A 21,038-nucleotide genomic window follows, 5' to 3' on the forward strand; every position below is an offset into this window, starting at 1 on the left:
TGCCACACCAAACCCACGTACCCAGGACTGGGGACTGCTCCCTTCGCCAGCGCTGCCTGCTCTTTCTGCCCTGGTTTGTGCCTGCGTGGCTGGGCTGGCTCCGGGTTTGGCGTGGCTGTGATGGTGGGCTTTGTAGTGCATGGGAGGGGGGTGGCTCCCCTCTGCCTGCTCTATAAAAAGAGCCGCAGCAGCACAGCCCTATCTATAGCACAGCGAGGGAGCTGCCTGGGAGAAGCAGGGCACAGATTAGCCCCAAATCTGACAGTTTTCTCTGGTCCCGCTTGGGAATGCTGAGCTGGGAGTGGCAGTGGAGGGATTCCCAGCACTCCCTGGGTTATGAAATGTCCCTGCCAGCAGACATGTCCTGGCTTTGCTGGGATTTCCTGACTGTCTGCACCCTCCCCAAGGGGGCTTGCTGTCACACTTGTCACCCAAAGGCTGGGCTCTCCCCAAATCCCCCCTCTTCCCTGCTTTTTGGGGCTGGGATTTCTCTGCAGCACATGGAGGCTAGTGAAGATGTCCCCAGTGGTACCCCAGGGCATCTGGGTTTGGAGATGGTTCAGCATCCACCTGTGCGTGGTCCTCTTGTGGCAGTCTTAGGGCAGCTGAGACCTTTCCTAACAAAGCTGGTTGTGATGCCTGTGACCCATGGAGAGTTCAGCTGGCTGATGGGGGTTTGCTTTTTGCCCTGTGCTTTGTTTGTGAGGGGACACAGGGGGCAGCTACATGTCCTTGGCAGCCACACCCCATGTCTGTGGGTGCAACAGCATCACCCTGGTGTCTCACCAGCACCCAAGTTTGCCTGGACATTGCCCCACTCTGGGTGCAGAGCAGCCCACAGCAGTGGGCTCTGCTGTTGGCCAGTGCCTGTCACCCCCTGGGAGTGTTGGTCATCCCCTGAGACCCCCAGCACCACCCACCAGCGTATCCCCCAGCCCTCCCCGAGGCAACGGTACCAGGGAGTGTGTCTCTTTAATGAGGCTGGGCTTGGAGCAGCTCTGCTGCTGGCACAGGGAGCGAGGGATGGAGCGAGGGCGGTGAAGGAGCCAGTGCCAGAGAGGGAGCCTGCAGCAGGGAGAGGCCGGGAAGGACCGCTCATCCCCCCGGGGTACTGCAGCCCCCAGGCCAGAGGGGCCGGGAAACCCACCCCTAGGGCAGAGGGCTCTGCAGAGGGCAGGGACCCAGCGGGTGCGGAGCGGAGCCTGCAGTCCCTGTGTCATCCTCCTCTTCCTCCAGGTAAGGGCAGGGGCGGGGGAGAGTCTGGAACCCCAGTGGCCCGGGACCCTGTGAGTATCCTGCAATTCCTGGGTGCCCCAGGGTCACACGCGGGCTCTCGGGGCAGTCCTGGATTGCAGGAGGGGTGAGAGGCGGGAGATGAGGCAGCAGGGCCCCAAAAGTGCTGAAATCACCATCCGGCATGGACCCAACAGGGCTGGCTCTACTAACTGCTGGGAACACGCCCCAGGGTATCAGCCACCGGTCCCTGGCCTGAGCCAGAAATGTCCTGTGGCCAGAGGAGCAGTGGGACCCTTCTGCAGGGCTGCTCCACCTGCGTGTGCCTGTGCTGGGGGAAATCCGTGGGGCTGGGACCTTTTATTTAGGGGGTGCCTGTGTCAGGGTGCATTGAGGGCAAGTAACTCCTGCTCCGTGGCACGGGACTCGGGTTTTCCAGGGGTTTTAGTGGCTCTGGAGGGGTGAGAGCAGCAGCATAGGTCCTGGACGTGGTGGTCCTGCATGTGGTGCGTGTGCCAGAGTGTGTGTACATGTGTGTGTGCAGCAGACTCTGTTCTGACTTCCCAGCAAATGAAGAAGCAGTGCCAGCCAGGGCACAGCACCACAGGCTGGAGGCTTAGGCTGGGGACAGCTCTTCACCCTGTCCCCTTCACCTGCAGCTGCCAGGGAAATCCCTTTCCCCTCCGTTCCTCCTCTTTGGGCTCCCTGCAAAGCGCCATGCCCCATGGGTGCTGGGCAGCAGCGCCATCACCTCCTGCCTCCGTGGCCTCCTCCCTGCCTCAGGAGTTGGGACAGATCTCACTCTCCTGCCCTTGTGTCTTGTCCCAGCGGAGCCATGCAGGAATATCCTGCAGGGAAGGGAAGCAAGGGAAGCAGGGGGTAGGTAACGCAGGTGAGCAGGAGGGGCAGTGATGCTTCCTCACTCCAGGTGCTGCCACAGAGGCTTGGGCTCCTCTCCTTCCATCCTCCTCTTGCACCGGTCTGTGCCTCTGTCACCATTGGAAATTTTCACTGGGTTTGCCTGTGCCAGGGCTGGTCTCATCCTTCCCCGGGATCATGCTGCACCCTGGGGTGGGCGGCTGTTTCTGCAGCAGGTGAGACTCTGACAACTCTGCAGACAGCTAAGGAGGGTCTGCTGGGCTCAGGCACCTGGCTTGCTGCAGCAGCCACGCTAGAAAACTCAACCTATCCACGGGTGAGAAGAGAAACTTTAAGTTATTCTGACCTAGAGAAGAGTTAGCTCAGTCTCGCCTTCACCAAGGGTTTTTTGCCACCAAGCTGGTGAGCTGCACCCAGCCCTGCTCTTGCTGCGACCCCCTCCGTATGTGGGATGCTGTCAGTTAAACCAGCTCCTGTGAGCAGCAGGTGGGAAGGGAGGAAAAGGAAGGGGCCGTAAAGGCACTGGTGACCATGTTGGGGACGGGCCCAAGGACCTGTTGGTGATGCCATGCTGGCACCTGGGGACAGTTTGCTGCCCCAGGGGACGAGGACTAAGATGCTGGGGCGAGGACCATTGGGTCTGGTTTTATTCATTACCACAGGGCTTAGAGCAGCCAGCGTAAAGTGCAGCAGGGCCAGATGGGGCCTGTTTACTCTGAGAGGGTAAATGTAAAGAGAAGTGATAAAAAGCAGCTGGGATGGATTCTCCAGTAAGTCCCTGGTAAACAAGCTGGTAGTGCCCGGGCCAGCGGGCAGCATGGCAAATAGCAGGCACGTTGCTGAGCATCGAGCTGGGTGCCTTGGGAACAAATGGAAGGGTTTTGAGGGGAAATCAGCCTTCAATAGCTCACTGTGGCTGGGCTGGGAGAGTCCCAGACCCCACCTGGGTGCTGTGGTCAGGGCAGGACCTGGCTGGTGATGTTCCCAGCAGTGGCACAGCCAGTGTGGAGGAAAACCAGGCTGTGCAGGGACCCTGTGCTGCTGCTGGGAGGGGGTTGGGGGGGGACGGACGCTCAGCAGTGTGTGCAGCATTCTGCATACAGGGTGGAGGACTGGTGATGGTGGTGGGTGCTTGGATGGCCAGAGCCTGCCAGCATAACCCTGTGATGCCAGTTGAGCAGATTAACAGCTGCCCTCCTGCATAATGGACTTATTTTCCTGAGATGCAGCTACCTTGCTAATGCACTTCTGTGCTTCTTGGGGGCTCCCTGCCTTGCCCAGCCGTGGACTCCATCCTGGTGCTGTCTGCAAGGATGTAGCCCTGCTCTGCCTTCAAGGATGCTCTGGGAGAGGCACCCTGTGACCACATACCGGGGGCACCCTGAGCCTCTTGTTACTGACACTTGTACAAGATGTTCCTGAGACGAAGGCCACTGGAGTGGGGGGACCAGATGTTTCGCTTGTACCTGGCTTTGCCCTTGCCCTGGGCACGTTGCATGCTGGAGCACTGGCACACAGTGTGACATGGGGACCTCGCTGCTGTTGGGTTGCAGGCACTTGGGGTGGGCAGGGGATACAGTGTGGAGGTGTAGACCCATGCCTGGAGTGGGATCCACACGCACTGTTCACAGAGAGGTAGGGCTAAGGCTGACCTGAATATTTCACACAAGTATTTGATAGCACAGGGTGCATTATGTTAGAGAGATGCCTTGGCTCCAGGCAGTCATTTGGGATGCTTCTCCCAGGTGGTTTTTCCAAGGGGAAGAGGGGTGGTTGGTGGGTTGGTGCCCAGCCGCCTCTCTTCCCACAGCTGCTGCTGAAGGGTGGGATGCTGGACGCATCCATCTCTGTGCTGAGCGTTTCTCACCCAGAGGCAGAGATCATCATCCCCTGAGCCAGGCTCCCCCACTGCAGGGCCTTCCCCTCTGTGCTGCTCTTCAGTGCAGCACTGACCTTGTTGTTAATTATTAAACCCCCAGCAAACACTGCTCGTTGTTTTGTCCTAGTTACACTGTGGGCTACTCACCCTTTTTAAAAAAAAAAAAAAAAAAAAGCGAATTACACTGGTGAGCTCTGTGGGTGGATGGAGATGGGAGCAGCAGGTGCTCCTCTCCTGGCCAGTATGGGAGATGGTCTGGGGAGGCTCTGAAACCACCCAGCTGCTGTGGGTTGGCTGAGAGATGGGCTGTGTGCTGCTGGCTGTTATCTGTCCTGTCCAGGAGTCTCTGCTTGTCTGGCAGAACTTGGGGCTTGTATGTAACTGCTGCTGCCCATGGGAGAAGTAATTTTGCTGCTCAGCAGCAAGGCTTATTTACCTGTGGGGCAGAATTGCTCTCTGCAGGCTCCTGTGGCTCCAGACCCAGGTTGCAGGTGGGCTGGGGTCTGAGCAGAGATCTGGGTCCAGGTCCATGTGTTTCATCGATGCTGCAAAGCACTGTCCCCAGGATGGGGAGGGATGGGGACCTGCTTCCCCCTTGCAGGCTGGGCAGATGGATGCAGCTTGTGCACGTAAGCCCCTTCCTGGCAGACCCCATCGCCGAGCACCCAGCACCTGCCTCCCCTCTGCCCGCAGCTGCCCGCTGAGGGACCATGCCTGGCCTGTACGCCCTCTCCTCCTGGGAGGCTCTGCCCCTGAAAAGCTCCAGGGTGAAGGCTTGTGCCAACGGGTACTCCCTGAGCATCACCGCTCACCTTGTGTACACCAACCCCCATGAGGAGCTTGTGGAAGGTAAGGGGGAGCTTCTGGGGTTGGCAGGAATCTGGGCTGCCTGTGCAGCCCCAGAAAAGCACCCATGCTGGAGAGCATCCCGTCTCCAGCCCACTTGTGTCCTGGCCCCCAAACCTTGCTCAGTTTGGGGAGCAAAGGCAGAGGCCACCGGGGAGGGCAGAGCACGGCAGACACGCAGCATCACCCTGTGGGCAGGAGAAGAGTGAGGCTGAGCAAACCCATTGCCATCACTGAGGATGAGGGGGGTTTCATCCTCCCTCCCTTTTCTGGGCTACTGAGGCTCTGGGTCCTTCCTGTGTGTTGTCCCGCTCTCGGGCAACTAAGTCACCCGGTGAGTCAGTCAGACTCTGAGTGGTGCTGCCATGGGCCACGCTGTGCCGTGGTGGTGTCCGTGCTGGGATCTGCCTCAGGGCTCTCTTCCACCCACAGGCATCTTCATCTACCCGCTGGAGGAGTCGGAGGTGGTGGCTGGCTTCGAGGCGGCAGTGGGCAGCCGGCGGGTGACATTCCAGGTCCAGAACCGGCACCGGGTACAGGACTGCTGCCTCCAGTGCAGCCCCAGCCCCGGCCGGCCACGCCGCTGTGCCAGCGGTGAGTGCGTGGCACGGGTGATCCTGTTGGGTCCTCCGGGCTGGGAGGCTCAGAACAAGGGGGGATGAAGCATGGGGCGATATGGGGGGGCTGAGAGCTCCTGCCAGGCTACCCTGGTGCTTTGGAGGGTCTCTGGGACTGGAGATCTCAGACTCCTCTTTCCCCTTCCTCCACCTCTCCTGGGGTTTTACCTGTCCCTTTGCATGCCCCTTGTTACACCTGCTCTCTGTTGTCCTCTTTGAAAGTAATTAGTTCAATTAATGCCCCCCGCAACTTCACACACCCCACTGACACCCCCCCCCCTCCCATCTCTCCCCTGCCCAGGCCACCTCGTCCTGGATGAAGATGTGGAGCGCTCCACCTTTGTCATCGTCACAGGCACGCTGTGCCCAGCAGAGAGCCTGGCCATCACCCTGAGCACAGCGCAGGAGCTGGCCACGCTGCCGGATGGGGCCCTGCGCCTCCTTCTCCCCCCTGTCCTCATGCCCCACGTCCCCGCCGCCCCCGAGTGCGAGCCGGCAAGCTTGTGTGACGACAGGTTGGCTCTATGGTGATTTTCATGGCTTCCTCAGTCTCCGCCATCCGGGGGAGGGGGGGATGCTGATGCTGGGTGAGTGGGGCGTGGGGGTGGGAGCCATCACAGCCTCTCCCCTCACAGCCCCACCAGCTGTTTCGGGGGGCCAGGTGCCCGGAGCCAGCCATCCCCCACAGTGCCTGTGGAGACCATGGATGTCTTTCGGGGACAGCCCTGCAACCCTTTTCCTTACGAGTTTGCCTTCGAGCTGCTGGTGAAGGGCCCCTGCTTGCTGGCAGGTAGGGAGGGCGGCTCAGGTGGTGTTGGTTGTTGGGCAAAACCTCCCCAAAACGTAGGTGATGTCCCCCTGGTCCCTCCACGCTTCTAGGAAGAGCTGAGCCCCCTTGCTCTGGTGTCCTCTTGCACTCCCTATGCACAAAGAAGCCCTTTCCCAAAGGGACCCCCCAAAGTCGCCCTGTGTGTGGCTTTGGATGGCTCTGGGTCAGCAGCCCCCTTCCCTGAGGAGGTGTGGTGGATGGGGGGCAGTACAGGCAAGGAAGGGATGCGGGTTGGTAGGGGCATGCTCCTGCTGCCAGCCCAGTTAATCCCATTAGAGCTGGAAGGGAGCAGCCCCTGCTGCAGCACCAGGTCTGGCACAGGTATGGAGTCCGGGGGCGGGGGGGGGTGTCAGGGGTGCAAGGGTCTGCCCTGCTGCTGCCTTCTCCCCGCAGGGCTGGAAAGCCCATCCCACGCCCTGCGAGCTGATGCTGATCCCTGGGCCAGCTCTGCTGCCACTACCTGTGTCACCCTGGCTGAGCCCCACCGCTATGACAGGGACCTGGAGATCATCCTCTACCCCTGCGGTGAGGAGGGACCATGCCTTTGGCGGGTTTGGGGGAGAGGGGTATTGCCTTAAAAGCATCTGGGGCATCCTCAGCCCCGTGTGGCACAGGGTGACTCTGAACACCCCCTGTGCCCCACAGAGCCCCACCACCCCCACCTTGTGATGGAGGATGGCACCGTGACATACCCTGAGTATGAAGCCCACATCCGGAGCCGCCGGGATTATGTGCGGATTGCCAGGAAGGACAGCAGCGGTGAAAGACAGGTGACAGTACACAGCCACTGGTGGCCCGGCAAGGAGAAGGAGGAAGGTGGGAGGTGGTGGGATGTGGGTGAGGAAGACCTCAGCATGGGCCAGGGGGTGCGAGAAAGCCCCTGGCCCACCTGGCTTGCAGGTGGCTTTTGTGCAGAGACGTTTCCACAAAGACATCTTCCCCAACCCCGTGCTGATGCTGAACTTCTGCCCGGTGGCGGGGGGTGTCCCTGGGGACCTGCAGAGCATCACCCGCGAGGTCCTCTTCCTCGTCGACCACAGCAGCAACATGAATGGCCCTGACCTTGACAAGATCAAGGTGAGGCAATGGCCACGGGGCCAAGGATGCTCCCTGGGTGGCTGGTCCTTAGCAGCCCTCCCTGCTGTCACCCTAGGAGGCTTTGCTGGTGGCCCTGAAGAGCCTCCCGTCGGGGACGCTACTCAACATCGCTGGCTTCGGCACAAACGTCAAGCCGCTCTTCCCATCCAGCCGCCTCTGCAGCAATGTGAGTGCTGCTGGGCAAATCCCCCCACCAGCCCCTCTCCATCCCCCCTCCCGGCTCCCTGGCATGGGGTCGGGGCTGGCGAGCCAGGGGACCGCTGCGAGGCCAGCTCTCCACGCGGGCAGGAGACGCTGTGGCGTGCCTGCGAGCACCTCGGTGGGCTGCGGGTAGACGCAGGTGGCACCAACCTGCTGGCAGCCCTGGGCTGGGCGCTGGCGCAGCCCCTCCACCATGGCTACCCCCGCCAGCTCTTCCTCTTCACCGATGCGGCGGTGGGCAACGCAGGCAGGATCCTCCGGCTGGTGCGCAGGCAGGCCAGCACCGTCAGGTATGCACCAGCACTGCGGTGGGATCACGGTGGTCTCTGTCCCCTGGACTGTTCCCATGGTTTCACCTTCTGCAGCCCCACATCTCCCCTCCATCAGCCCCAAGCATGTTCTTCACCCATCACGTGCCCCAAGCCCATCCACTCAGCTTTCCCCGGGGTGCTCCCACTCATGCAGCCGGGGCAGCATCTCTGGCTATCAAATCCCCCTGCCCATCCCCCCATGGCAGGGCTCACCACCGGGCTGCCCAGCGCCCAGCACTGGCCTGGCCAGGGCTTTTCATCGCCTGGCTCTCTCCTGCAGGTGCTTCAGCTTTGGCATGGGCCGGCGGGCATGCCGGCGGCTGCTGAAGGGCTTGGCCAAGGTGAGCCGGGGCTGCGCTGAGTTCCTGAGCCCGGACGAGAGGCTGCAGCCCAAGGTAAAGCCCAGGCAGGGATGGGGGGACACAGAGGTCACAGCGATATGTGACACTGGCTCTTCTCCCTGCCCCAGCTGATCAAGTCCCTGAAGAAAGCGATTGAGCCAGCTGTCAGCGACATCACCATCGACTGGTATGTCCCTGACAGCATGGAGGCTCTGCTCTCACCGACCGAGCTCCCAGCCCTCTACCCCGGCGACCGCCTCATCAGCTACTGCGTCCTCTACAGCATCGCCCGCTTCCGCGACAGGCGCCCGCTGGTACAGCCGCCCTGGCATGGGGGGGATGGCACACTCCTGGTGCCACCACCTTCACCCCGTGCTGGGGTGCTGACGGCAGTGCCTTCTCTCTGCCAGGGCCAGGAAGGGGCTCATCGGGGCTCCCGGGGCTCAGCATTCCCTTCCCAGGAGGAGGTGCCCAGTCCAGGAGAGAACCGACAGCCACCCTGGAACACCCCAGGATCTGGGGACGCCTCCCTGGAGCTCTTCACTGGGGGCACGGAGGCATCCGAACAGAGTCAGTGGGGCCGGGGCTGGGGTGGGGGGCAGGTCTGGGAGCCGTGGGCTGACAGGGTCTGCGCTTGCTGGGCAGGTGTGGATCCCATCTCAGGGGGAGACATCTGGAAGCGGATTTACCAGCCCTCCTACATCCAGGAGCAGTACATCCTGACGCACTGCTCTGTCAGCACCGACCGCAGCCGGGGGCTGCTCTCCCGCAGCTCCACCAGCAGCGAGTCCACCGGCTCCCGCGATGTGGCCCCTGAGGGTGGCTCATCAGCCCCTGGCACTGATGTCACCTCCCAGCAGGGCCAGAAGAGCCTGTCCCTCTGCGAGTCCTCCACCAAATCCGCCCCGCTGCCCTCTGCCCCAGCTCGTACCAAGGTAAGGATGCCAACGGGCTGCAGTGGCTCATGCACGGTGGGGTGGAGCTGCTCCTGGCTTACCAAGGGTCTCGCTGCCCCATTGTGCCCAGACACGTGGGCTGGAAACCAGTGATGTAGCCTGGATTTTAAACGAGGATCAGCTGTGGTGCTGCGAGGTGACTCCTTGGGTAGTTTTGCCCTACTGGAATAGGACAGCTGGGGACCAAGCAGCTGGTCCCCCAGCTTCCCCGGCCAGCAGTCAGCTGGGTGGCTAACAAACCCCCTAGCCAGTTCCTTGTTCAGGCCACAGAAATTAAATGAAAATAGCTGGGCCGGCATCAGGTAATGAACTTGCCAAGCTGGAGAGGAGGGGGTGGGCTGTCTAAGCCTCTGCCTGGCTCCTTCAGCCCTTGGCCAATGCCACCCAACACTTGGTTAGCGATGAGCCAAGTCTCTGCTGCTTCGTACCTGGGTTTAAAACCCAGCCAGGTCGCTGGGGGACAGGGAGAGGCAGCTCCCCCGGTGCTGATGGCTCCAAGGCCAGGTGAGGCGAGCTGTCACCCAGCTCCAGGACGTGCTCCTGGCTGGTGGCACAGGTTAGGTAACCTGCTCCCCCCACACGGCAGCACAGCTGGCGGCCTTTGCTGCTGAAATGTCAAGCGTAAGTGATTTCCCTGCAGTGCAAACGATCCTCCCCTGGCTCCACACTGCCAGCACGAGAGGCAGCGCAGGCACTGCTGCCCTGTGGTATCTTTTAGGTGAAGCACCCTGGTGCAGGGACATCACTCTGCACTGGGGACTGCATCATCCAGTCTGAGCAACTGAGCTAAGCCCCCCACTCCGCAGACATGGAAATCCCTGCCAACGGCTCCTGCCTCAGCGGCAGCCTGAGTCAACCCCCAGGGATGTTTGCAAACTCCTGTCTCCGTGCTGTCGGTCCTTCCCATGTGTATGGGGAGCCTGGCGAGCATCACCCACCGCCCTGGGAGGCTGCCGGGTGCCAGCCTGCAGAGCGGCAGGGCTGGGCGTCAGCCAGCGGCTCCAGCCAACAGCCGGCCGGGGCCGCAGGTGCCCCATCACGGCTTGGCGCAGCCTGCGCTCTGTGCCAGTGCCTTTGCCAGGCTCGCTGGCAGCCTCCCCCCTGCTGCAGGTGACAGTGGCCCTGAGCACAGAGGAGCTGGCGCGGCAGAAGAAGGCATTGGCACGCACTGCCCTGGCCGGCCGCAGCTTTTCCTCGCCACATGGGGAATTGGATGCCCGCCGTCTCTGTCGGGCCCTGGAGAAGGTGTCACAGAAGAGGAACCAGTCCCTGGAGGGGCGGCTGGATGAGCTGGGACCCCAGGCACGGCAGCGGCAGCCCAGCACAGTGGAGTCAAGTGTGTGCTGGCTCCAGGGGATGAGGGCGGCGGGGATGGAGCTGGATGCCCCTGCCTTGCTGAGCCCACTTCTTGCCATTGCCCAGATAACCTCCTCTCGCCCACCCACCTGGACTGGGACATGCTGGTGGAGCCCTCCTACCTCTTCAGCGCCTCGCCAGCACCCAAGCCGGGGGAGCCCAGCCTGGCCGATGCCAGCGTGGCTGATGGCAGCCTGCCCCTGCGCTGCCAGGTGGTGATCCACGCGCTGCAAGCTGGCAAGCCAGTGTCGTGGGAAGTGACGGCCTCACTGGAATCGCTGCTGCAGCCCCGGGAGGGGCTGGGCAGGGAGGACCCCCCACGGCGGGCGGCCAAAGCCTGGGACAAGCCACTGCACTGCTTGGCAGCTCGCTCTGTCATCCGGGACAACGAGAACGCGGCACAGCGGGAAGCCGAGCTGGAGCAGGGTGGGTGCTAGTGCGTGTGTCCCCCTGCCCCAGCGCAGCCCTGGCATCCCCCCACATCTAACTGCCTCGCTCCGGGCAGGTTTTGCCCGCCGGTTTCGCCTGAAAGCCATGCAAACCAGCAAAGCCTGCAACGTGCCTTCTCTCTACACCCGCCTGGTGCCTGTGGACACTGCCACACACGCAGCCCTGCCCACAGCCCCCGAGGTGTGGGGCACAGGTACAGCCAGGGGGCTCAGGGCGCTGGGGACGGGGCAGTGAGGGGACAGAGGGCTGAGGTGGCACCGTTCCTTGCAGCTGGCTCAGCCAGCCGGCCCCAAGCCACCACGGCGGGGAACTGGCACCACAGGAGCTCCTCAGCAGGTGTGGACCAGCGGAGAGATGCGGAGGAGCAGGATGAGGCCCCTGTCGCTGCAGGTACCAGTCTGGGCCCTTACATCAGCTTATGCTCCCCAGTGACCTTCCCGAGCACCAGGGTCACTGGGGACCCTCAGCTCACGGCTGCATGGGTCTGGTCCTGGCTGGAGCACTGTGGATGCCTGGAAAGAGGCACCTGCCCCACACTGGGACGGGGGGACATGGGGGTGGCAGCACAGCAGCCCCTGTGGATGTGAGGGTGCCGGGAGCCCAGGGGCCCTCAGGGCTTTGTTCTTTTGCAGAGCGAGATGAGACCCCAGGGTCTCCAGCCAGTGTCTCCTCCCCTACTTATGGCTCGGAAAAGCAGAACTGCTCGAATGGTGCGTCCAGGGTGGAGGGGGCCAAGGGCTGGATGGTGGGGGACTGGGGGTGCCCCCAACACCCTGTTGCTGGCAGCTGAGAGCTGGAGCATCTGCTGTGCCCACGCCTGCCCTCATTGCCGAGGGCACGGGCACAGAATCACCCTCACAGGTGCTAGGGAGCGGGATGCACCTCTGGGTGCATCATGGCCCCCCATCTTCAGCCCTCCCCCCTTGCAGGGCCTCCAACCAGCCCCTCCACCACCTCCATGGGCTCCCAGAAATCCACGGAGAGCATCACTGGCTCCAGGTGAGGCTGCAGGGTGGAGGGATGCCAGGGCCCAAAAAATGGCACATTGCACAGAGAGGGGGACAATGCCACTTCTTGGGTGCTGCAGGTACAATGCTCCCTGCCAGCTCCTGCAGCGTAAGGGGAGGGGTTTGGTGCTCCAGCCCCATCCCTGCAGCAGGCTGGGGGTCCAGCTGCCTTTCAGAAACTGCACCCCTCTGCCCCTTTAACTCTCCTCTTTGCCCCGCAGGTTTAGCCTGAGCAGGCGCAGGGGGCCCAGTCTGGCACTGCGGCCGCAGTGCCTCAGCCCAGAAAGCGAGCGTCCCAGCAACCACGCCAGCCACGACTACCTCCCGCTGGTAAGGGCCCCGTCCCCATGTCCCCATCCCATCCCGGGGTGTGCTGAGCAGGCACCTTCCCTGCTGGGCTGCAGCTCAGCTGCCCAGGCAGCACCCAGCAGCGCCAGCAGTGGCACCCAGCTGAGGGTGCAAACCCAGACGGTGCTGTTCAGCCCTGGGGGCCTTTGCTGGCTTTGGGGATGGGGGGGACAGGGCAAGTTGTGCAGTCCCTGTGCCCCAGGGACACTCCTGTGGCCCCCACCAATGAGTGCTGGGGGCTGCACCCCTGCCTGTCCCCTCCCAGTCACCTGCGCCCCCCAATGCAGGTGCAGCTGCAGCAAGCCCGGGGGCCATTCCAGCTCACCGAGAGCTTCTCCGAAGTAGTGCAGATCCCCCTGGACCGCCTGTGCCGGGCCTCTCCCTACGCCTCCCACCGAGCCAGCCTCAGCCCCGTGTCCCCCGGGGCCAGAAGCAGCCCTGAGGCAGGGCCCGGTGGCGAGGAGGGCGAGGAGCTCACTGCAGCCTCACAGCCTGGCTCGCCCCCGTCCCGGAGCACTTGCTCCGAGGTGCCCAGTGCAGCCGTGTGGGCGCAGGCGGATAGTGGGCATGGCTCTGAGTCCGACACCGGCCCCCACTCAGCCGCTCCCTCTGAGGCTGGCATGATCTGGCAGGACGTGGGGCCAGAGGACCTGGAGAGTGCCAGCTGGGCCACAGCAGTGGCTTTGGCGTGGCTGGAGCATCGCTGTGCTGGCTTCTTTGAGGAGTGGGAGCTGGTGGCGGCCAAGGCAGATGCGTGGCTGCAGGCACAGCGGCTGCCCGAGGGGGTGGACGTGGGCTGTCTCAAAGGGGCAGCCAGGCACTTGTTCTTGCTGCTGCGTCACTGGGATGAGAACATCAAGCTGAACATGCTGTGCTACAACCCCAACAATGTCTGATGGCTGCCAGAGGGGCCAATAAAGACGCCTGGCTCCACACCGCCTGCACAGGTGTCTCTGTTATGGGCAGGGAGCCACTGGCCCTGTTCAGGGCACGCTAGGGCTCACCAGAGCCCTGGGGTGGGGGGTGACCCCCTTCCCGGCCATCTCTGGTGGGAGGGAGCACACAGGAGACTAGGAAAAGCCATCTTGGAGGGATCTCTGTGCTGCATCAAGGCGATTCAAACCTTGAGGCAAAGGAGTTTTGCAGATCCTCCGTCTTAACCTCACCCTGGAAGCTGTGCTCCTGCCCTGGGCAGTGCTCTCCCAGGGCTGGGAAGGGAGCTCCCGTAGCCCTGGTGGCTGCTCTGCCTTCCCCACGGGTGGAGCAGGCTGAGGCACGGCCATCCCGACACTGTCACGGCACGAAGACGCTGCGGCCAGGGAAGGGCACACAAAGCCCCCTTTATTGGTGAAGTCCTGCCTGTTGGGGGTCCCCACGCTGCCCCCTTTGCAGAGTTCCAGGGCTCACGACCCTCCTGGGATGGCTGGGGGCAGCCTGGGAGCTGGGTGGGGAAAGAGTGAGCAGAAGGGGCAGTCCCAGAGGCCAGTTCCCATCACCTGGCCAGCCACACTCTCACTGGGCTTTCTTGGAGATGGCTGTGGGCCTCCTGCTCGGTGCCGGCGTCTGTAGCACTGGTGGGGGGGCCGTGCCGTACCAGAGTTGGAGCAGGACAAGTCCATGGCAGATATGGAGGGAGAGAGAGCTGCAGACTGTGGAGGGGTAGGTGTTCCAGCAGAGCTCGATCATGCCCAGCAGCAGCACCCTGCAGGGGTGAAAATTGGGGGTCAGCAGGGAGGGGGACACACCAGCCCCCCTCGCTCCCATACCCCGCAGCAGATGGGAGGTCCCCCTCCCCAGCAGCACATACTTGGGCATGTGGGCAAGCTTGGAGGTAGGGCTGCACCAGAGTAAGTAGGGCAGCGTGTGGAAATACCAGACATAAAACTGATAGTGCAGGGAGCGGCTGCAGCAGACACCCAGGAAGTTGGAAGAGAAGAGGACAAAGACGATCTGTGCGCTGGCGTTAAGGGGACAAACACAGGAGGCTGGAAGTGTGATCCTGCAAAAGCTCCCCAGCTGTACAGCACAGGTTGTTCCCCCAGGACACGCTGGTCCTGACGGCACTGCAGCACTGGGAGTTTGCAAATGCTGAGCCCAAGGTCCACCCTGCCCTGCCCTGCCTTCTCCACCCACCTCCCACCCTGCCAAAGGATATTGTTGACGGTCAAGGGAGGGGATGCATGTTTCCTTTCAGCAGGATCCTTCAGCAGAGCCAGGATGCTCTCTTTGGACCTCAGGGGGAAGCACAAACATTGATCTCAGCTGCTGAGTCTTTCCCACCCCAACCTTCCTGTGAGCCACGACGCCTGCGCAGTGCGCTCCCTGAAACAGAACAGTAACTCCCCCCAGCTCCCACCCGCAACCCCAGAACTGCAGCATCGTGGGGGCAGGGGAGTTGCAGACCTGTACCCTACACCATGGGGGCCGATGGGGACCAGCACCCATGGGGAACCCCAGGTCTCACCTGTGCCACCGATGGACTGCAAAGAGCCCCAGGCCAGCCAGGTGAGCCAGGAGCAGCATGGCGTGGAAAGCCCGATTGTGGAAAACCTCTTCTGGGAGGAAGCGCCAGTTCACTGTCCATTTGAACTGGAACTGGCGGCCCAGGTCAAAGGAGCGAGTCAGATACCCCACAGGGTTCACCAGCAGGAAGGGCAGCCCTAGAACCACCTGCCAGAGACACGTCAGCACCCTTACAGCAGCTGTAAGCTAGGTCTCTGTCACCCTCGCCACCTCCCAGGAATCCCAGCACCACATGAGACATACACCCAGAGGTCTCCAGACCCTGGGACAGCCGGGCAGGATGCTTCGATGCAGGCAGGGCTACCTGCTACCCCCTGCCGATGGGGATGCCAGCCTGCCCCTGTAGCCGATGTGAGCAGGGACCCACCTGGAGCGCAGCACAAATGCAGAGCTTGGGGATACAGCCGAGGAGACCGAACCGTTGAAGGAGGAGGAAGAGAAGTCCGGGCGCGAAGAGCAGGATGTTCATCTTCACAGACACAGCCAGGCTGAGCGGGAGGCTGCATTACCGCTGGAGGCACCTGTATGGCTGCCCAGGCAGCCCCTGGGCAGCGTGCGGCCTCCTCCCTGGGTCGAGCTGGCTCACACTCACAGCCTGCCATGGAAGGCAGCCCCCACCCCGCCCCCAGACCCTCACCTGAAGAAGAAGCAGCCCCAGGACCAGTGCTCCTCCAGGAAGAGGTTGATGGCCAGGAAGAGGATGGCCATGGCAACAGGGTCGTTAAAGAGACGCAGGACAAAGATGGAGTGGATGCGGTAGGAGGCGCAGCACATGAAGAAGAAAACATACGGGGGAACCTTGCCGGGGACAGAGGGACAGGAAGGCAATCAGCAGCATGTCCTGGAGCCCCGGCAGCCACTGAACCTCTCCAAGGCTCAGACCCCAGCCCTGAGGGCCCACCCAGCCCGCCTTGCCCAAGCGAGGGCTCAGCAGAGCAGGAGGCCCTGAGGCAGCCAGCGAGGCCCCTGGCCCTGGGCTACCTTGTTGGTTCGGCAGTAGATGCGGAAGACCAGGAGGAGGTTGAGGAGGTAGAGGCCAGCGAAGAGGTACTGCGCCAGGCTGATATCCCTGCCACGGCCCGTGGCATAGTACAGGCCAAGGAAGATGTAGACGAAACCGGCAGGGTAGCTGCGGAGAGACAGGAGTGAGGGGCCAGGCCCTGCCACCCCCCTGTGCCCGCCGGGCCCCCCCGGTGGCGGGGAGCTGGGCCATCCGTCACTCACACCAGCGGCCCAGTGTTGCCCCTCAGCTGGGTGTAGTCGAAGGTCCCGTTGGCAAACCCCTCCACCTCCTCCATGTAGGCCTTCCAGTCGATCTCGGTGTCTGTGGGGATGGCCAGGGGTAAGCGGGGCTGGGGACACCGCGGGGGAACTCCCACCCCCACCCCCCCCACCCACCCCTACGCCCCCCGCCTGCCTGTCAGCCGAGGCTCCAGGCCCCCCAGCCCGGGGATGCTGTCACCCACCCGGGCCGGGGGCAGCCCTGTCACCCCGCTAGCGGGACCCCCCAGCCCCGTCACCCCAGGGGCGCAGCAGCCCAGCCCGGGGCCGAGCTGCCACTGCTAGGCGCACCGGCCCACGCTGCCGGGCCCGGGCCGGCTCCGCCACCCGCGGACAAGGCCCCCCCGCCCCGCCGCCGGGCCAGGCCGGGCCCCGGCACTCACAGGGGACCCTGCGGATGACCCAGAGGTTGACGCCGCCCTCGGCCAGGCAGAGGCAGGCGGCCACCAGCGGGGTGTAGCTGGGCTCCAGCAGCGCCGCCCGCCGCTCCCGCCAGGCCCGCCGCAGCGCCGCCGCCCCCCCGCCCCGCCGCCATGGCCGCCCCGCGCCGTGTTTCCGGCCGGAGCGCTCAGGACGGTGCAACCGCCGGGGCCGGAAGTCGCACGTGGGGGCGCGGGCGGCACGTGGCACCCGGTGCTTACCCCCCCGCCGCCCCGCCCGGTATGGACCGGCGGCGCGCGCCCGCCGCTAACCGCCGCTACCGGCAGCGCCGCTTCTGGGACGCGCTGTACCGGCAGGAGGGCGCCGAGCCCCGGGAGTGGCTGGGGGGGCTGTCCCGCTTCCTCCCGCAGCTGGAGGCCGAGCTGCGCCTCGGTGACCGCATCCTCGTCCTCGGTACGTGCCCGGTGGAGGGCGGGCGGCGCTGGGGGGGTGCCGCCGGTGGGTGCGCTGGCACCGGCCGCGAGGGGGCGGTGTGGCACCGGACCGGTCACCGGGCGCCCGGCCCGGCAGGGCGGCTACGCTCCCGGGGCGGCGCGCGGGGACCGGTATTGCCGCCCCACCGTGCCCCGGGCGGGCGGGCTCACTCCCGCCGGGCGGCCGGGATTAGGCGGGTGTAATCACCGATCCTGTTAGCGGATCAGCCGCCGCCAGCTGCGCTTAATAGCCCCCAAATCCGCCCGCCCTCCCCCCGCCGGATCCCCCCCGGGATCCCCCCCGCGGGGCCGCTCCCTGTGCCCGCCGCACCGGGGGCGCCGCGTCCCGCTGGGGCCGGCCCGGCACCGGCTGGGCAGGGTGCTGCACCCCCAGGGGGGGCGCTCCTCTGTCCCCCCACCCCGGTTAAGCTCCCCCAGATGCTGCGCGCTGGCCCTGTTGGGGGCACGGCCAGCTACTGCAGCACCGCACACCGGGGGGAGAGCTGGGGATCCCCCGCACCCCTCCCCTGCATTCAGTGCCTGCAGGGCCACCGGCACATCCTGCCCCAGACCGGGGGTTGGGGGGGATCCCCTGCGCAGGGGCCACTGTCACCCTGTGGTCCTGCAGGGCCAGGACCCCAAAGCACTCCTTTTGCCGGAAGGGGGTAATTAAGAACTAGCCCAGCATACACTAATTAGCGGCAAGGCCATGGCCTGCTCCCCATTTAGCTGCCCAGCCCATCCTCACCCTTCCCTGGGTCTGAGGGCAGGGGGTTGGGTGCCAACAGCCCTGCCATGGGCACCCCGAGCCCCGGCTGAGCCGTGCCCCACGCAGGCTGCGGCAACAGCGCCCTGAGCCACGACCTGCACGAGCTGGGCTACACCGACGTCACCAGCATCGACTTCTCCCCGGCCTGCATCGACACCATGCGTGCCCGCTACGCCCGCTGCCCTGGCCTGCGCTGGGCCGTCATGGACATCCGTGCCCTGGCCTTTCCTGACGCCACCTTCGACGTGGTGCTGGAGAAGGGCACCCTCGACGTGCTGATGGTGGAGGAGACCGACCCGTGGGACGTCTCACCCCAGGCAGCCGCCGCGATGCACCGGGTGCTGGCAGAGGTACGGGATGTGGGCAGCGGGGCAGGAGGTCACAAGGTGGGCTCCATCCCCTTTTTGAGGGGCTGTGGGGTGTAGAGCACCTCCTCACCATCCTACTTCCCTGGGGATCCCCCAGCCAGTGCCTGTGCCCCGCGCAGTTGGTGCTACCTCTGCTGCTAATCCTGCAAAGGGGCACCTGAGGGGCTCCCCGCACCCCTGGGGGTGGGGGACCCACCCCATCACCCTCTCCCCAGGGCGGCAGATGGAGCAGGGTGCATCCCTGGCGGCTATGGGTCCGTGTTGGGATGCTAAGTGACCACCTCCTTTATTTGCACTCTAAGTATGGTGGGATGGGGCAGTAAAAATGGGCCCCATCCCGGCATGGGTGGCTGTAGGAGCACCCAAGGGTGCTCGGAGGGGACCCAGGGACACACACTGAGGTGGCCTTGCCTGCCCAGGGCAAGGTGATGACTGCAGGATCTCGTTTGCCGGAGTCCCCATTGTCCGATCCAGGGTTGTCATGGCAACCCCCGTCAGCATCGACAGGGCTCTGGCGTTGTCATGGGGATGGGCGATGCCTCTGGGCACGATTAATTGGTGGTGGAGGAGGCAGGGGCCTGATTGAACCTGCCCTGGCATGGAGGTGTGGGTCCTGGCAGTCTCCCTTGCCCTGCGGGAATAACTGCAAGGATAATTAATTGCTGCGCCTGCTGGGAGGGATGCTTGTGGCTATTGCCCCCACCCCGCCTCTGCTCTTTCCCCCACCGAGCCTGGGAGGGAGCAGGACCCCAGGTGCTGCAGCCCGTGGGGCTGTCCTTGCCATCCAGGTGCTGCCTGGCCAGCACTGCTGCCTGTCCTTGTCATTTGGCCAAATGATGAGGATTTAGTTATTTTTTTTCCTTTTTTTTTTTCCCCCGTTTTAATCCCCCGCTCAATCCCTGCCCTCCCCCTGCATTGCTGGGTGCTGGCCTCCGTCCGCAGCCGGTCCCCACTCTCATCATTCCCAGAGGGATTCGCTAGGTCTTCCCACCCACTTGGTCCCTTCACAGGGGTCTGGCCGTGGCCAGCACCTTCCTCCTTACCCCCATCCCCCTTCGCCAGGATGGGGGGAGACACAGGGTTTTCACAGCCTCTGTCTTGCTCTCCCTGTGGGGGGATGTAAAGACCCAAAAATCTGCCCTGCCCGCAGGGATGCCCCAGGGACACCCCTGTCCCAGTGATCGGGGGCAATGGGGCGGGGAGGACAGTGCCGGAGGGAGAAGCAGCCCCCTCGCCCCCCCCTGCACCGGCTGGCGGATGGGAAGGTTTCCTGTGCCGGTCTCTAAGCAACGGCCGTTAGTGCTCTATTAAGGAGGGATGGGATGTGGGGATGTGGGATGCCTCGCTGGGCTCCAGCAGGAGATCCCTGCCTGCCCCCAGCCCCCGGGGACACCCCTTGTGCCTGTCGGTTGGGAGGCTGTGGAATCTTTCCAGGACGGATGCATCTGGCGCGTTGCAGGAGGGATGCTGAGCTGGGTGCCGGGCGGGGATACAGGGAATTGCCATCCCCTTTTCCTGGCCAAAACCACTAAAGATCTTGTTCAAAAGCCACCACCGCATTCGGGGGACACACACAGGCTGCCTGTCCCCTCTGTGTCCCTGGCCCCAGCCAGCGCTGAGCCATGGAGCTTCCCAGCAGGATTAAACCAGAGCTCGGGAACCCCCCCTTGGCCCCAGCCCTCTCCCTGCCGCAGTGGCTCCCTGCCCTGGCCTGGGAGGGCTCTGGGGGTGTCCCTGCCGGCAGCAGGGTGCTGCGGGGGGGGCAGCTGGGGGGCTGGCCACCCGCCCGCCCCGGGCGCTGCCTTTGCATGCCGAGCACGCGAGCGCTGGCCATAAAAGCCTTTTGACATTGGATAAAGCCAAGCAAGAAAATTGATGTTCTTTTCCATCCTGTTAGCGGGGGCTTAGTTCCAGCGGGGAGAAAATGGTGATTAAAAGGGTCGAGTCCTTTCACATCCAAACACACACAACCCAACACCCCCCCCCCCCCAGATGCTGGGGGTTGGTAGGGATGTAGCACTGGGTGCCCTGGGGAGGGGGGTGGTGATGGAATGGGGGTTCTGCACTGCTTGGCGGGGGGGCGGGGGGGGGCTGTGCCCAGGAGGGTGAAGCCTTTCCCAGCCCCAAGGCTGGGTCTCTGTGCTGTCTGCTGGGGATGGGGGTGAAGGGTTTTGGGGTGTAGGGAGAGGTGGGGTGTGGGTACCCCTGTTCCTCATTGCTGCTGGGCTGTGGGTAGTCTGGGGACATGTCAGAGCTGTGGAGGGTGTCTTGGGGTGGGGGAGAGGGAGAAACTGCAAGGTTAGGGCAGGAGATTTGGGGGGGCCATGGGCTGGAGGGGGGATCACTGGGGATGGGGCTATCTCTGCCAGAGGGGGTGAACCTCACTGTGTCCCCCCACACCGTCCCGGTGGTTCTCCTGCCGCAGGTGAGCCGGGTGCTGCGCCCGGGGGGCTGCTTCATCTCCATCACCTTTGCCCAGCCCCACTTCCGCAAGCCCCACTACGCCCAGGAGGCCTTCGGCTGGTCCCTGCGCCACACCGCCTGCGGGGACGGGGACACCGGCACCTTCCACTACTTTCTCTACATCATGCGCAAGGGGCAGCCCCTGGACCCCCACGACCTGGCCCTGGGGCGCCGGCTGCACCAGCCCCCCCCACCCCCTGCCCCCCCCCCACCCTCTGCTCCCCCAGATGACGACGAGGACTATCTCCTTGCCATCCAGCTGTGACCCGGGGGGGCTTCCCCAGTGTCCCCCCACCCAATAAAGCCTTAAGCTGCTCCACCCTCATGGATGGGAACAGGGAGCCAGTGTGTGCCCCCCCCCCCCCCCCCCGCAAGCTGCCCAGTGATGTGAGTAATGGGCGAAGGGGGGGAGGGGGTTGGCCTTCTCCC

The 21,038-nt window shown here is 64.0% G+C and overlaps 3 protein-coding genes across 3 annotated transcripts; 2 read left to right on the forward strand and 1 right to left on the reverse strand.

Annotated features, from left to right (window-relative positions):
* The first annotated feature begins 1,048 nt into the window (after positions 1 to 1,048).
* Positions 1,049 to 13,529, forward strand: VWA5B2 (von Willebrand factor A domain containing 5B2). Its single transcript, XM_055723198.1, has 22 exons — positions 1,049 to 1,236; positions 4,685 to 4,840; positions 5,270 to 5,431; positions 5,756 to 5,969; positions 6,090 to 6,244; positions 6,677 to 6,808; positions 6,929 to 7,053; positions 7,184 to 7,360; positions 7,437 to 7,547; positions 7,670 to 7,872; positions 8,174 to 8,288; positions 8,363 to 8,548; positions 8,645 to 8,804; positions 8,880 to 9,169; positions 10,301 to 10,526; positions 10,613 to 10,972; positions 11,052 to 11,189; positions 11,267 to 11,386; positions 11,629 to 11,706; positions 11,926 to 11,995; positions 12,225 to 12,333; positions 12,639 to 13,529. The coding sequence occupies exons 2-22, from the start codon at positions 4,702 to 4,704 to the stop codon at positions 13,245 to 13,247; spliced, it is 3,879 nt and encodes a 1,292-aa protein (XP_055579173.1). The 5' UTR covers positions 1,049 to 1,236; positions 4,685 to 4,701; the 3' UTR covers positions 13,248 to 13,529.
* A 136-nt stretch (positions 13,530 to 13,665) lies between these two features.
* Positions 13,666 to 17,938, reverse strand: ALG3 (ALG3 alpha-1,3- mannosyltransferase). The gene is made up of 10 exons (XM_055723859.1): positions 17,903 to 17,938; positions 16,539 to 16,842; positions 16,099 to 16,198; positions 15,856 to 16,003; positions 15,512 to 15,672; positions 15,242 to 15,362; positions 14,816 to 15,021; positions 14,506 to 14,583; positions 14,159 to 14,302; positions 13,666 to 14,053 (listed from the first exon to the last, which is right to left on the reverse strand). The coding sequence occupies exons 1-10, from the start codon at positions 17,936 to 17,938 to the stop codon at positions 13,864 to 13,866; spliced, it is 1,488 nt and encodes a 495-aa protein (XP_055579834.1). The 3' UTR covers positions 13,666 to 13,863.
* On the forward strand, positions 17,937 to 20,874 carry EEF1AKMT4 (EEF1A lysine methyltransferase 4). The gene is made up of 2 exons (XM_027804289.2): positions 17,937 to 18,128; positions 20,572 to 20,874. The coding sequence occupies exons 1-2, from the start codon at positions 17,937 to 17,939 to the stop codon at positions 20,872 to 20,874; spliced, it is 495 nt and encodes a 164-aa protein (XP_027660090.2).
* Positions 20,875 to 21,038: the final 164 nt, after the last annotated feature.

Source organism: Falco cherrug, chromosome 11 (assembly GCF_023634085.1).
Source record: "Falco cherrug isolate bFalChe1 chromosome 11, bFalChe1.pri, whole genome shotgun sequence".
NCBI lineage: Eukaryota > Metazoa > Chordata > Aves > Falconiformes > Falconidae > Falco > Falco cherrug.